The sequence below is a fragment of the Eubalaena glacialis genome, chromosome 8 (assembly GCF_028564815.1).
Source record: "Eubalaena glacialis isolate mEubGla1 chromosome 8, mEubGla1.1.hap2.+ XY, whole genome shotgun sequence".
Taxonomy (NCBI): domain Eukaryota; kingdom Metazoa; phylum Chordata; class Mammalia; order Artiodactyla; family Balaenidae; genus Eubalaena; species Eubalaena glacialis.
The window spans coordinates 72,177,047-72,191,319 of NC_083723.1; the positions used below are offsets into that span (position 1 = coordinate 72,177,047).

Consider the following 14,273-nt stretch of genomic DNA (forward strand, 5'->3'; position numbering starts at 1 on the left):
ACAAAATCTACAAACAATAAATGCTAGAGAGGGTGTGAAGAAAAGGGAAACCTCTTGCACTGTTGGTGGGAATGTAAATTGATACAGCCATTTTGGAGAACAGTATGGAGGTTCCTTAAAAAAACTAAAAATAGAACTACCATGTGACCCAGCAATCCCACTACTGGGCATATACCCAGAGAAAACCATAACTCAAAAAGACACATACACCCCAATGTTCACAGCAGCACTATTTACAATAGCCAGGACATGGAAACAACCTAAATGTCCATCACTAGAGGAATGGAAAAAGAAGATGTGGTACATATATACAATGGAATATTACACAGCCATAAAAAGGAACGAAATTGGATCATTTGTAGAGACGTGGATGGACCTAGAGTCTGTCATACAGAGTGAAGTAAGTGAGAAAGAATATCGTATATTAATGCATATATGTGGAATCTGAAAAACTTGGTATAGACGATCTTATTTACAAAGCAGAAAAACAGAGACACAGACATAGAGAACAAACGCATGGATACCAAGAGCGGGGAGCGGCGGGGGTGGGGATGAATTGGGAGAGTGGGACTGACATATATACACTATTGATACTATGTATAAAACAGATAACTAATGAGAACCTACTGTATAGCACAGGGAACTCTACTCAATGCTCTGTGGTGACCTAAATGGGAAGGAAATCCAAAAAAGAGGGGATATATGTATATGTATAGCTGATTCACTTTGCTGCATAGTAGAAACTAACACATTATAAAGCAACTATACGCCAATAAAAATTATAAATAAATAAATAAATAAATAAAATAAAAGTAACACAACAACAACAAATTACCAATTTATTCCTTTTTATAATTATGGGAACACTGCTCTGAAAGTGAGTTTGCTGCCTTTTAAGATACGTTGTTTGGGGCTTCCCTGGTGGCGCAGTGGTTAAGAATCCGCCTGCCAATGCAGGGGACACGGGTTCGAGCACTGGTCCGGGAAGATCCCACATGCCACGGAGCAACTAAGCCCATGCGCCACAACTACTGGGCCTGCACTCTAGAGCCCGCGAGCCACAACTACTGAGCCCGTGTGCCACAACTACTGAAGCCCGCATGCCTAGAGCCCATGCTCTGCAACAAGAGAAGCCACCGCAATGAGAAGCCCGTACACTGCAATGAAGAGTAGCCCCCGCTCTCCACAACTAGAGAAAGCCCGCGCACAGCAACGAAGACCCAACACAGCCAAAAATAAATAAATAAATTTATTAAAAAAAAAAAAGATACATTGTTTGCCGAATACTTCAGCAACCACTTGGAGAAGTGTCTAGGAGAACTGCTAACAAAAAAAGCACAAAATATTCTTGTAATGTACAGAACATTCCTCAGAGTGTCTTTTGAATATGGTGTAGGTCTTACCTGTAGCACAGCAAAATGCCCCCTTTCCCAAATGGTTAAGTGAAACTAGTTTATGAGATAATTGTTTTTAAAAAAACATAATTTGATAAATACTTTCACAATGAGATCAAGAAAATATTACTTAATTCTTTTCTATACATCGAGACTCATATGCAGAAAACACATAGCCCTTGACTGAGAACTTAACCAAGAGTGAAGTTAATTAAAAAAAAATACTTCTACAAAGTTTGAAAAGAATGAGTTTGAAAGTTTAAAGTTTCAGTATTATTTCGGCTCTTACTTTACTAAAAGCAGTTTTTAAAATTATCTTTGAATTCAACTAAGTTTTGAAAATCAATTTTACTTAAAATTCCAATCAAGCTCTTCTCTGCACTTAGAAACATATTACTGGCCAACCTGTAATTAAGTAAACTTTCTCTAAGTGGGATAATTTCTTCTCGTTTCTCCACATGAAACTTAACAAACAGAATGTTCTCAAAAATTGCATAAACTGGCATTTTTATTTTTAGATGACTGGCTTCCAACTGGGGAGAAGTTCTTGGGTATGGAATGGTAGTGAAGGAAGGCCTTGATCTTCTGGTCCAAGCGTCCAGATCCTATCTTTCTCCATCTGACAAAAACTCTTCCCTTTAGAGGGTGGTTTTAGAATGTTGCTTATACCTCACAGATATTGGTAAGAGACCTGAGTGGTGATATGGAATTTTTCTCTTATTGGTGGAGAAATTAAACAGCCTTTGGTCTATGTAGCAGAGTGATAACCCTGAGTATATGTAATGACAACTCTAAGACACCCATTTGCAAATGCTAAACAATAACAGTGTCTTAAGAAGAGTGGCTCTAGTGTATTTGTGTTTGGAGGTCTTTTTATTGGAAAATACTTTAATATTCTCTCTTCTGTATTTTCAACACTAGTAAAGTGCCCTGAACTCAGCAAGATTTACTGAAGATAATGACAAGAGTTTCAACAGCATATAAAACTTTTACCTCCTGTGTGTTCCTCGTGGACACACGACTTTATTGGTGTCTCTGCTTCTGACCTCCAAATCAGGCTGGTCAATGACTGACCTTTACTAGATCTATCTAGAATACCAAGGACATGGCGACCAATTGTTTCTTCAACAGCTGCTGTTGTCTTTACAACTTCTAAGAGGATCTTCAGAAGTCTGCTATTAGCTTTCTGGAGTGTATACCTGTATAGATAAGGAAACATTTATTAAAATATTTAATCTTTTTAAAGCAAACACTTATGTTCCACAAAAAAATACACTACAAAATATTTGACTTAAAAAATAAAACTTCATATGATCCTATTACAATAATATGCAATAGCACTTAAAATGAAGTGCTTTTTGTATTTTATAATTATAAATTTTGTTTTATTCTGAAAAATTTTCATCAGTGAACTATAATATTTTTTGAAAATGTGCAGCATTTTACTGACCTGAAAGAAATCAAATAACTAAATTTTTAAGCCAGTAGAGTTTGCAAATTAGAAGAAAATTTTAGGGAGATGCAAAATTTCAGTTTTAAAAAGTGTGGCAGTACCTAAGCATATGCAAGTTATTGAGCTGGTAATACCACTGATGGTTACTCTTATATATTTTACATTTTATCTTCTTTTATGTTAAATAATATATTTTAAAATAAATTCAAAAATTCCACCAGAAAAAAATATGCTTGTATTTCTGTAACTTAATGGTGATGATCTACATGGTTAAATTACAAAAACAGGCAGAGCCCTGTTTTTAAAAAGATCTATAGTACAATTTCATTATCTGCTAACATCAGAGGTAATATACCCCGAGCAGCTGATTATTATATCTGTTCCAGAGACAGAAACTTCTCAAGTTACATATACCACACTCATTTCAGCCAGGAGAAGGAACCTATTTTCAACCAAATGGAATTAATAGTGCATCTCTCTTTTTTTACAGGTAATACATTATTTTTAAAAATTTAAAAAATGCTCCTAACCACCCACCAAAATATCTTAGTACTCACAGATAATCACGGTTAACATTTTAATGCCTAGCCTTCTAGACATTTTCCCTCCTCTTCCTCTCTCATAAATACAGACATTTAAAAAACAAAAATGGGATTATCCTGGACAAAGTGTTTTCATAAGCTTTCATTTTTCCTTAACACAAACATCTTCATGTGTCAAGAAATATACTTCCATAAATGGTGATTCAGAAGGTTAACTGATTAACCTTTTGAATAACTAAACAACTCTCTTGTCCTAACAGCTTAATTCAACAAAGGTACTACAGTGGCAAACTATATATTTAATACATGGAGACAAAATAAGAAACTTTCATGGTAAAGGTCCTCTGACTTAAGACAGTTTCTCTCTCAACTTCACACTGTGGGAGATCACTGACAAGCTGGTTAAAGGATATCTGTTTTCACAGGCATGTGACATAACTATTTTAAGACAAAGTAATAAATGGAGTGGTCTTCCTTCAGTATTTGTCAAGTGAAAAAGACAGTTCTATTTTTACACCTACATCAAGTTCTCTGGTTACATAAGCAAGGAGATTAAAAATAAAACTCTAAATAATTTAGTTATTAGTACGAAGTAAGTAAAGGGTTTTATTTCTATAACTTTTTCTGAGGTTTTGTTCAAGCCCCAAACACCCCCGGACTAGGATAATTTGAAAATATTTCTACATAAGAGAAATGATTAAAATTAATATGATGGTAAAAAGAAATAAATAGGAATACTCATTTATCAACACTCACTACAAAAATTCCTAAAAATTAAACACTGTATAATTTTAAAAATATACCAATTAGAGATAAATAATATAAAATAAACATTTTGTTTATTTTATATTGCCATGGTAACTCTAATTTTCGTACACTGTCTTTCTTGTTTGAGTTGCATACTGACTGTGTTCCATACTGATGATCCAATGGGGAAGCCAAAATCTTAGGGGCCAAATTCCTCCATGCAAGCTGAGGAAGGAGGTTAGGAGGACACAGAGGGTTGACAGTCACAGATTGGAAAAGGAGGAAGTTAAGTTAGTAGATAATTAGTTTTAATTTAAAATTAGAGAAATTATTTTCATTTGAACAAAACAAATTTTAAAATACTGTGCTTAAACTCCTAATATTAATGTGGGGTAACTATTCTCATTTTCATATTAATCTCTATAAAATCAAAATAAGGGAAAGTTTTGTTAACATCGGATCATTAATTTATTCCTCTAAAAAAGTGGGATGTGGATTAAAAGGTCTCATCTGTTATAAAGTAAATGCATGAAAAAAGTTAAATGCAGACTATCACTAAAATCATTTTTTTTCTCATCATGAACAAACCAGGGGGTGGCTTATACTGAATGCATGTCCAAACAGTGAAGGAATAAACTCACAAGCACAACTTTGTTTTTTAGGATAAAAAATGGCATATGAGCAGAATAAAATTAATCAAGAAAGGTTCAATAACCAAAAAATGTCTTATCATTCACTGAGTGAAGTATATGATCAATATCCAATAAAATTACTTTATATACAAAAGATTTTTTAAATTTGTCTAATTATCAAAAACTGATCATTTTTTACATACAGAGTACAATGTACAAATGAAATAAATGTACAAAATAAAAATAAGGACAAATAAAGTTTATAATATTGAGACAACTATTTTAACTCACTTTACATTGAAAAAATATGCATTTTGTATACCTTTCATTGGACAGAATTTCAGGAGTCACCTCTTCAGGTTTTCTGTCCAATTCCTTTTCTTTAAAGGTCTGCTCCTCAACTTCTCCTTGGTTTTCATTTGCATTCTGTTTAAGTTTGTATAAAGATAGAGAGGACAAGATAGAAAGAAAACCTGTCATCTTGGAAATAGCATGTCATTCTTCTATATTGCTATGACATGAAAAGAAGAAACCTCTGCGTGCAAAACAGATACTGTTTGAAATAATATTTAACTATATTTTATCAAGAGATTAGCATTATCAAAAAAGATAAAAACAGTCTGATGCACAGATGAAAAAAATTTTAATGGGTTCAAGCTAAGGCATGCTATAATGCAACAATAAAGTTCGTTAGGTTACTCTGCTCCTTGGTGAAACAACAGCTGTTGCTAAACCACTGTCAGATTCAAATTACCTTAAATGGAATGTAAGGCATCTTGACCCCACCTACCTTAAATGTAAACAATCACAAATATGTTAAGCTCATACCGATAAAAAATACATTTCACACAAACAACAAAGACACACAGATCCTACTGCATTGTGGATCCACTGCTCCTAGGTGGGTCAAAGTCCATACTACCTGTGTTTGCGTACTGCTGTTGCGCAGCTCACAACACAGCTTCTCTCTTCCAGCTAGAGACAGCTGCTTTAGTGCTTCCAGCTCCTCTAAAAGCACCCTCTCTCTCTCTGAAACCAGGTTTTCATTATCTATTGAGGATCTCTAAATAAGAAAAAAGGTCATGAGAGAATATTGTTTGCGATAGAAGGAAAAAGCAGGAATATTAAGCAGACTTCTTTTAACCCCCTGGAACCAACAGGCCCCAGTTCTACCCTGCTTCATATTCCATGATTAGGGGTTAAAAGCATATATAAAGTTCAATGCAAAATTTGAAACTTAAAAAAAAGTTAATTAGGCCTAAATATTCAGCAATTTTTGCAGCTCAATTAATATTATTTTTATATGCCAGTTTTGCATTGAAAATTCAGAAGTTTAAATTCACAAAATGCAATGAAGAAAAGCAAAATTAATTTTTCCAAATGATATGTCTTATGTTCAACTCCTAATTTTCCTATTATTCTATATCTGAAACTATATTTCAAGAGTTCCCTATTTGTTATCTCTTGTTTTAGCTTAACTTTTCAAAATAAATTGAATAAATTTGTTTTTATAAGAACTTTTACATAAATATTTGCTTTTCTACAATGATTTTGTGAGTATATTATATACAGCAATTGAAAAGAATCCAGCTCCCAAATACCAAGGAATATGTAAATTTAGTCAAGAAAGTGGTAAGAACATTATGTAAATTTGCATTTCTCAAATCAAGAAGAGATGTTTCCCTGGAGAAAGTTCCAGAAACATACTACTTCAGATTTCCATTCATGATTAAAAAGATAGAATAAAGATAGATAAAGGTAAACCTTGGAGATGCTAATTGGTGGACTCACAAAACTATAAATAAACATGGGAAAACTGAATATCAACTGCACCTCAGCACAAAGAAGTTCCAAAACTGTCAAAGTACTTTTGCCATGTATGGTCAATGGAATGTTTAAAAACAAACAGCCTTGTAACCACTTTTTCAATGCCTAAAAAGGCAGATATGTCAAACAGTAGAGAGAGAGTGCACTCCAAGGTTGAGTTAGGTGTTCCTAACAAGATCTTAGGCTGTTGTGCTGATGGAGTCTGTTCCTGATGTTAAATATCTGTATTTATTCAGATCACGGCAATAATTCTGACTTAAAAAAAAAAAAAAAAAGCTAAGCTATATAAAGAACACTGCTATTTTAATTGGGGAGGAAAGGGACTCTCGGTCCCATACCTGGGCTAATTGTTTATTCAGCCTCTTAATCTCTTCTTGCAGCTGTTCCTGGTCTTCTCGCTGTCTCTCCATCTGCCGCATGTGTGCCTGCCTTAAAAGTTCCGTTGCCTGTTGATGTTCTTGGTACTGTCGTACAAGTTCCTGCCTCATATCTTCTAACTGTTCTTCATTTAACATTAGTTGTCTAGAAGCATCCATACTTGATACCAAAATCTCATCATGGAGCTATAACAGTTAAAAAAAAAATAAAAAAATAAATTAAAATTTCAACCATAAAACATTTCGTGGAAATCTGTCAGCATTGATATTTTAAATACAAATGAAAGTAATTCTAATACTAACCCCACAAAGCACCTCATTTTAAAATTCCCATTATTAAACTAAAACATAAATAATTTTAAAAATTTGTCTTAATTTTAATTTCAAATCAATGTGAAGTTAGTTTATTATCATTATGCATGTTGTTCTCCAAAAGCAAAGTAACTATCAGTTATTTCAGACGGAATCTAAATCTAAGGGAGGAGAAGAATTAAGAAAAGACATTCAAGATTCCTTCTACTCTTAATGAATAACTCCATTATTTCTCTTGACATTTTATAAGGAAATAATATAAATGGAATACTTATATTTTAAAATTAAATTTATAAAAAGAGAAATTTTATCTCTTTAATTTATATTATGCAGTGGTCATCAGAGTACTACAAAGAAATGCTTGATAAGAAACAAACTTCAATAATTTTTATTTGGAAATAAAAGCCTTATATTCCACTTTCTCATACTCATAAGAAGTCCACTCCTTAATGGGTTTCAACAAGTACCTCAATTCCTGAAGAGCTACTACTTAAACAAATCGTTCTGCCTTGAACTGTTGCTGGCAAATTAAAGAGGTTTACATGACTACCTCACAACTTTGCACTTCATAAAGAGTTGACAATTTTAATTGAATATGCCTCTAAAAAGATATAACCTATCATGAACATAAATAAAAAATTTGAATTAAGATAATTTTAAAAGAAGCAGAATTTACTACGTTCTGTTAAAGGCACAAACAGTTGAGGCATAGACACAGGATAGATCCTCCATTAATGAATAAGTAAAGAAAAAGAGTATTAGTATAAATAGAGTAGAATGCTTTAAATTGTCTTCTCAAATGGGTAGCTCTTTCCTTGTGATATTATCCTATTAAATTAAGCAAATCTTTTAATCATACATATTGCCAAACTGTAGTATAACTGATCTTGAATTGACTGAAACAAAATTAATGTAGGTATAACTTACAATGAGGTTTTACCATGCATAATGTGTATAGGACAAACAGGAATACTATGAATCTGCCTAGTTTTATTTAATAATAGTATTAAGTCATTTATTCTTATACTTTAAAAATCACAAGTTGAGACCGAATTGAATACTTATCTTCTCCATTAAGCAATATTACTGTTAATATTTTATAGTGAGGAAAGTAACGCTTTTTTTTATAAGTTTTTATACTGAAGGAAGCATACTTACAGATTCTCTGACCATAAATGTTTTATCTTTGGAGAACATTTCTTCTGAAATAGTCAGCTCACGGTCCTTTGATTCTAGTATATCATCAAGATTACCCTTATTTGATAACAGAACTTCCTTTCCATCTTCTCCTAACTCTTTACTAAGTGGTTTAAATTCGTCTTTAAATTTCTTGTCTGTTGCCTCGAAAGTCTGAAGACCAACCTGACCTTGTGATAATTTCATTTCATTTAAATAATGTTCTTCCTGACAGAGAGCAGATGCTTGTTTTGAAGATGGAGCATCTTCTTTTTCCCCAGATACTCTAGATAGTTCAGTTTGCTGAGCAAATGCTATACTCATTGACACAATGACCTAAAGAAATGAAGCAAACAAAAAACGATTAGATCTATAAATACTACCAGGAATTTAAAAAGCAAGTTACCTCTCAAAATTACACGAATTAGTAAAAAGATGGCCTCATGCTTTTAAACTAAAAGAAATCCTAGGATAAAGTGATAAGGAGATAAAGATTCTCTGTTTTACAATGAATCTACTGTCAAAGTATTTTACTGCCTGCTTTTTAAAAATCAGTAATTGTAAATATTTTTTTCTTACCATAACAGCAATAAATGTTTGGTATAGAAATTTAAATATCTTTAAGTCAAGAAATACATTTCTATATAATTTTAAATGGGTTTAAAGTTTCATATTATACAGATGTACTATAAATTTAATCAATTCTCTATGTTGACATTCAGACTGAGTCCATTCTTAACACTAAACACCACTGTTATGAAATCTTTTAAACCGTATCATTGCGCATATTCTTTCCGATTTTCTTGCAGTAAATCCCCAGAAGTACAGCACAGTGTAACAGGGAAAAGCCAATTTTGACTCCACCTTTCAATCTGTTTCTTTTACTTTAACCTTTGCTTTTTGTTGCTTTTGTTATTATAATCATACATAATGGCCTGCCTCAGGGAACCCTGCCCCTCTGCCTGAATGTGAAACTAAAGTGCCTTTGTTCAGCTCACAGGGAGACAATCTGACCCTGCCCACCTGGGAATGGCTGCAGAAAAGAAGAAATTAACACATCCCTTCCCTGAGGCTGGCCATTCCAGGAAATATCTGTAAGACTTAGGGCCTTTTTACTTTACTTCCCCACCTCTTCCCACTCTCTGTTCTTAAAAGAAACTGGCATCCAAACCCCAATAAGATGGTTTTTTGGAGACATTAGTCTGCCATCTTCTCGGTCTTCCGGCTTTCCGAATAAAGTTGTATTTCTTGCCTCAACACCTCGTCTCCCGATTTACTGGCCTGTTGTGCAGTGAGCAGAGCGAGCTTGGCCTCAGTAATACTAGGTTTCTGTGATTAGTGAAACCTAGCGAGGCCCTGCGCGGCTCCCAGGCACGGAGACCTTTTTTTGTCCCCCATTTCTTGTAGGCAAGACTCCAGCCTCCATGACCTTCCCTGAGTTCCAAAGGGCAGATTCCCACAGTTGCTCATCAAGGGAAGAGCAGCCAAGAAACCACCTGAGGCGAGATCAAAGGGACCAGAGAAGGTCATCAAGATTAGGAGACCAACCACCTGAGACGAGATTAAGGGAGGGCAAGCCCTGGGTACACCCTGATCTTGTCAGAAACCCCACCCTTAAACTATTGCTTTAAAACTCCTCATCAAATCCTCCCAGGGTGGGACACAGTTTTCGAGGGCAGGAGCCTGCTGTGTCCCCCTTTGCCTGGCAATGCAATAAAGCTATCCTTTTCTATCAATACTTCATCCCAAACTCTGTCTCCGAGATTTGATTCGGCACCAGGGTACAGAGAAGCTGAGCTTTTGGCATCATTGGTAAGGATGATGATACAATTCAATCTAATCTATTTTACTATCCACTTCAACTGTGATCCTGAATTACTGCTTATTTTAGTTCCATCTACCACAGGTACTTAGAAATTCTGACTAGCAGCCTTGGCTCTGACAAGTCTAAGCCTCTGAGAACCAACTGTATGGATAACTTTATTTTGAGCCACATCTCCACATATAATTTGCAGTGGGGGAAGCCTGATTGCCATAGTCTAAGATATAAGATACAGCATGCCTGGGATTTGAAACTTTTGTGCCTATTGACCTTCAACCTTTTCTGTTTTGCCTGTTGGTCCTGGCCATATAACTGAACTATCACTTTAATGTCCTGTCTTTTCTTTTTTTTTTTAAATTGGGGTATAGTTGCTTTACAATGTTGTGTTAGTTTCTGCTGTACAGCAAAGTGAATCAGCTATATGTATACATATATCCCCTCTTTGTTGGATTTCCTTCCCATTTAGGTCACCACAGAGCACTGAATAGAGTTCCCTGTGCTATAAAGCAGGGTCTCACTAGTTATCTATTTCATACATAGTAGTGTATATATGTCAATCCCAATCTCCCAATCCATCCCACCCCGCCTTACCCTCCTTGGTGTCCGTATGTTTGTTCTCTACGTCTGTGCCTCTATTTCTGCTTTGCAAATAGGTTCATCTGTACCATTTTTCTAGATTCCACATATATGTTAATGTCCTGTCTTGAACCTGATTTGCATATCTGGGGTCCTGATTCCCACCTGGTTCCTGCTAGCCTCCTTCCTCCCAGTTGCTATGTCTTCTAGCAGCTGAATGGAGTCCTACTTCAGTAGAATAATGCTGATGATGACGGACAAGTACAACAAGAATAAAAGCAGCAACAATCATTTGTCAAGCCCTTGTATTATTTCATTTAAATCCTACAATAAGCAGCTACATAGCACAGGGAGATCAGCTCCGTGCTTTGTGACCACCTAGAGGGGTGCGATAGGGAAGGTGGGAGGGAGACGCAAGAGGGAGGGAACTTGGGGATATATGTATACATATAGCAGATTCACTTTGTTATACAGCAGAAACTAACACAACACTGTAAAGCAATTATACTCCAATAAAAATGTTAAAAAAATTTTAAAAAATAAAAATGAAGATAAAAATCCTACAAGGTAGGTACATTACCCCAATTTAATCAGATGAGGAAACCAAGGAGAAAGATTAAGTAGATTAAGAGATTGAGTGATCTACTTGTCTCTTTGACCCCCAAAACAAAGAGCAAATAAATGGTGAAAGGGGGGTTGAAATTTTGCGGTCTTACCTAGGCCCACCTTCTAAAATGTAACATTACACTATTACTTCCACATCAGAACAAATCCGCCTGGAAGATTTGTTACAATTGAATTAGGAAGAATAATTATAACAGGAGTCAGTGCTGAGACAACTGAAGCACAGCAAGATTAGGAGCCATATCAATGGTAACATATGTAACAAATGTTAGAGATTTGAATCAAACTGTGTCTAATTATAGAGCTCAAGCACCTTAAACACTATATATTATACTGTTTCTGCCCAGACAATCCACTACTACATCTCACCTACTAAATTGGGCTTCCTGGATGCCTGTGCCAGCTTACCCAGAACCAGGGTTTGGTGGTAATGTTCTGGACACTGTCATCTGGAAAATATGCCCATTACAGCAAAATATCAAAGACAGAGATGAAAGAATTAGTGAACTAGGCAATACAGCTTAGCAAAACATACCTTCAATCTTATCTAACTAGTGGTCAAGGCCTTAAAACTGGCCTCTATTTTAATCTCTTGTCTTGAACCTGATCTGCCTATCTGTCAATACTAAGAATGCAACATGGAAAGACAAAAAGATTAAAAATATGAAAGAGAAGCAAAGAGATATGAAGAACAGTGAGAATATTCAACCAACATCTAATCAAGAGTTCCAGGAGGACATACTAGAGAACAATGGAAAGAAAATATTTCATGAGATAATGACTGAGAATACAGAATACACCACTCCTAAGATTCAAGAAGGCCAATGAATCATAGAAGAACAAATAAAGAGAACACCAAAACCAAAAAGAAGACCTTAAAGTTTCCAGAAAAAAAATGTATTCCCTATGAGGGAACAACAGTTAAAACGACAAGCACTTTCTCAGCATAAACAAGAAAAGTCAGAAAACAATGGAATGTTATCTTTACAGTTTTGACATAAAAATAACGGTCAACCCAGATTCAAATGGTGAACAAAACCATCTTTCATAAATGAAAAAAAAATAAAGATATAAAATGAAGACAAAAACAGAGTTTACTCTGAATAGACCATCAATAAAAGAACTTCTAAAGGATGTCCCTTAAAAAGCAGAAAAATGATCCTAGAAGTTAAGGCCTAAGAAAGGATTAGAACATTAAAAAATTTTTTGTAAATATGTGGATAAATCTAAACACTGATAGGTATAAAGCAATAATAACTGCATCTAAATTGTGGAATAAAAAAACACTAGATAGAGATTTGTAATTCCAGTCAGCATAAAGTAAGCTCACTATGGCCTCTCTCCCACCAACTGCAACTGAAAACTCTGAACAAAATACAAAAGCAAACTACCTGAGAATTCTGAAAAGTAAACAAAAGCAGGGAAATAGCAGAGGGAGTCAAAACTTGGAGAAGAAGAAAAAAAAAAAAAAACTTGGAGAAGAAATCTGTATAGAGAGGGTGACACAGAACTTGTGGTCTGAACCTAACTGGGTTGTCTTAGTTTAAAAAAAAAAAATTCACAATCTCCACAGGATTATAAGACCTAGAGTCTATGGAACCAAATATTCAAAATGTTCAACATACAATTCAGAATTAGATGACATATACTTTGTTGTATATCAAAATTGTTGCCAGGAGATACACTCTAAAAAAACCAAACAAATGCTAAAGGATGTTTTTCAGGCTGAAGGGAAATAACACCAAAGGGAAACAAAGTATGAAAAACAGCAGAATACAACATTCTTTTCAAGTATGCATGGAGTATTCAACCAGATAGAACATATTTGGGGCAACAAATTTAAATGAAATGAAATCATACAAGGTATGCCCAACCATGAAGAAATTAAAAAATATTATATTAATCAAATCAATCAATAGGAAGATATCTGAAAATCCCAAAGATATGGATATGAAACAACATATTTCTAAATAACCTATGAATCAAAAAGGAGGTCAAAAGAGAAAGAAAAGATTTGGATTGAATGAAAATTTGTGGAATGCAGCTTAAAGAAAAACTTAAAGGGAAACTTATAGCATTAAATGCATATATTGGAAAAGAAGAAAGGTCTTTTAGGAAACTAGAAAAAGAGCAAATTAAACCCAAAGCAAACAGAAACAAGCAAAAAATAAAGAACCACCACCAATGAAAATAAAACAAAAACCATTTAAAAAACCCCAAAAGCTGGATCCTTGGAAATATCAATATAATCAATAAACTTCTAGCTACACTGACAAAAAAGTGAGAAAGTACAGATAACATTCAGATCCCATAGCCATTAAATGATAAAGGGATACTATAAACAGCTCTACCAACAGTAAATTCAACAGCTTAGATGAAATGGACCAATTCCTTGCATGACACAAACTACCAAAGCTCACTCTAAAATAAATACATCACCTGAAAATAACAAAATCTATTAAAGAAACTGAATTCAGTTAAAAAAAAAAACAAACTTCCAACAAGGTAAACTCTAGGCCCAGTAAGATTCATTATCTAATTCTACAAAATATTTAAGTCTGAAATAATACCAGTACAACATAAATTCTTCCTGAAAATAGAAGAAGAGGGAATATATTTCAGCATTTTATAAGACCAGCATTATCCTAATATCAAAACCAAAGACATTATAAGAAAATAAAGCTAGGGATAACATTCCTCATGAAAACAGAATACAAATATTCTTTTTTTCTTGGCCACACCATGTAGCTTGTGGGATCCTAGTTCCCCACCAGGGACTGAACCTGGGAAT

General features: G+C 34.4%; 1 protein-coding gene across 7 annotated transcripts in view; it reads right to left on the bottom strand.

Annotated features, from left to right (window-relative positions):
• The window catches only part of AKAP9 (A-kinase anchoring protein 9), a 152,008-nt gene that overhangs the window by 64,694 nt on the left and 73,041 nt on the right, over nt 1-14,273 (bottom strand). For 6 of the 7 annotated variants that reach the window (XM_061198577.1, XM_061198575.1, XM_061198574.1 and 3 more), the window contains 5 exons: nt 8,443-8,796; nt 6,934-7,158; nt 5,691-5,831; nt 5,091-5,194; nt 2,388-2,593 (listed from right to left, as the gene is read on the bottom strand). In XM_061198577.1, the coding sequence (XP_061054560.1) occupies nt 2,388-2,593; nt 5,091-5,194; nt 5,691-5,831; nt 6,934-7,158; nt 8,443-8,796 (1,030 nt within the window). The remainder of the gene's footprint in view (nt 1-2,387; nt 2,594-5,090; nt 5,195-5,690; nt 5,832-6,933; nt 7,159-8,442; nt 8,797-14,273) is intronic. The other variant, XM_061198576.1, reaches the window with a different exon arrangement.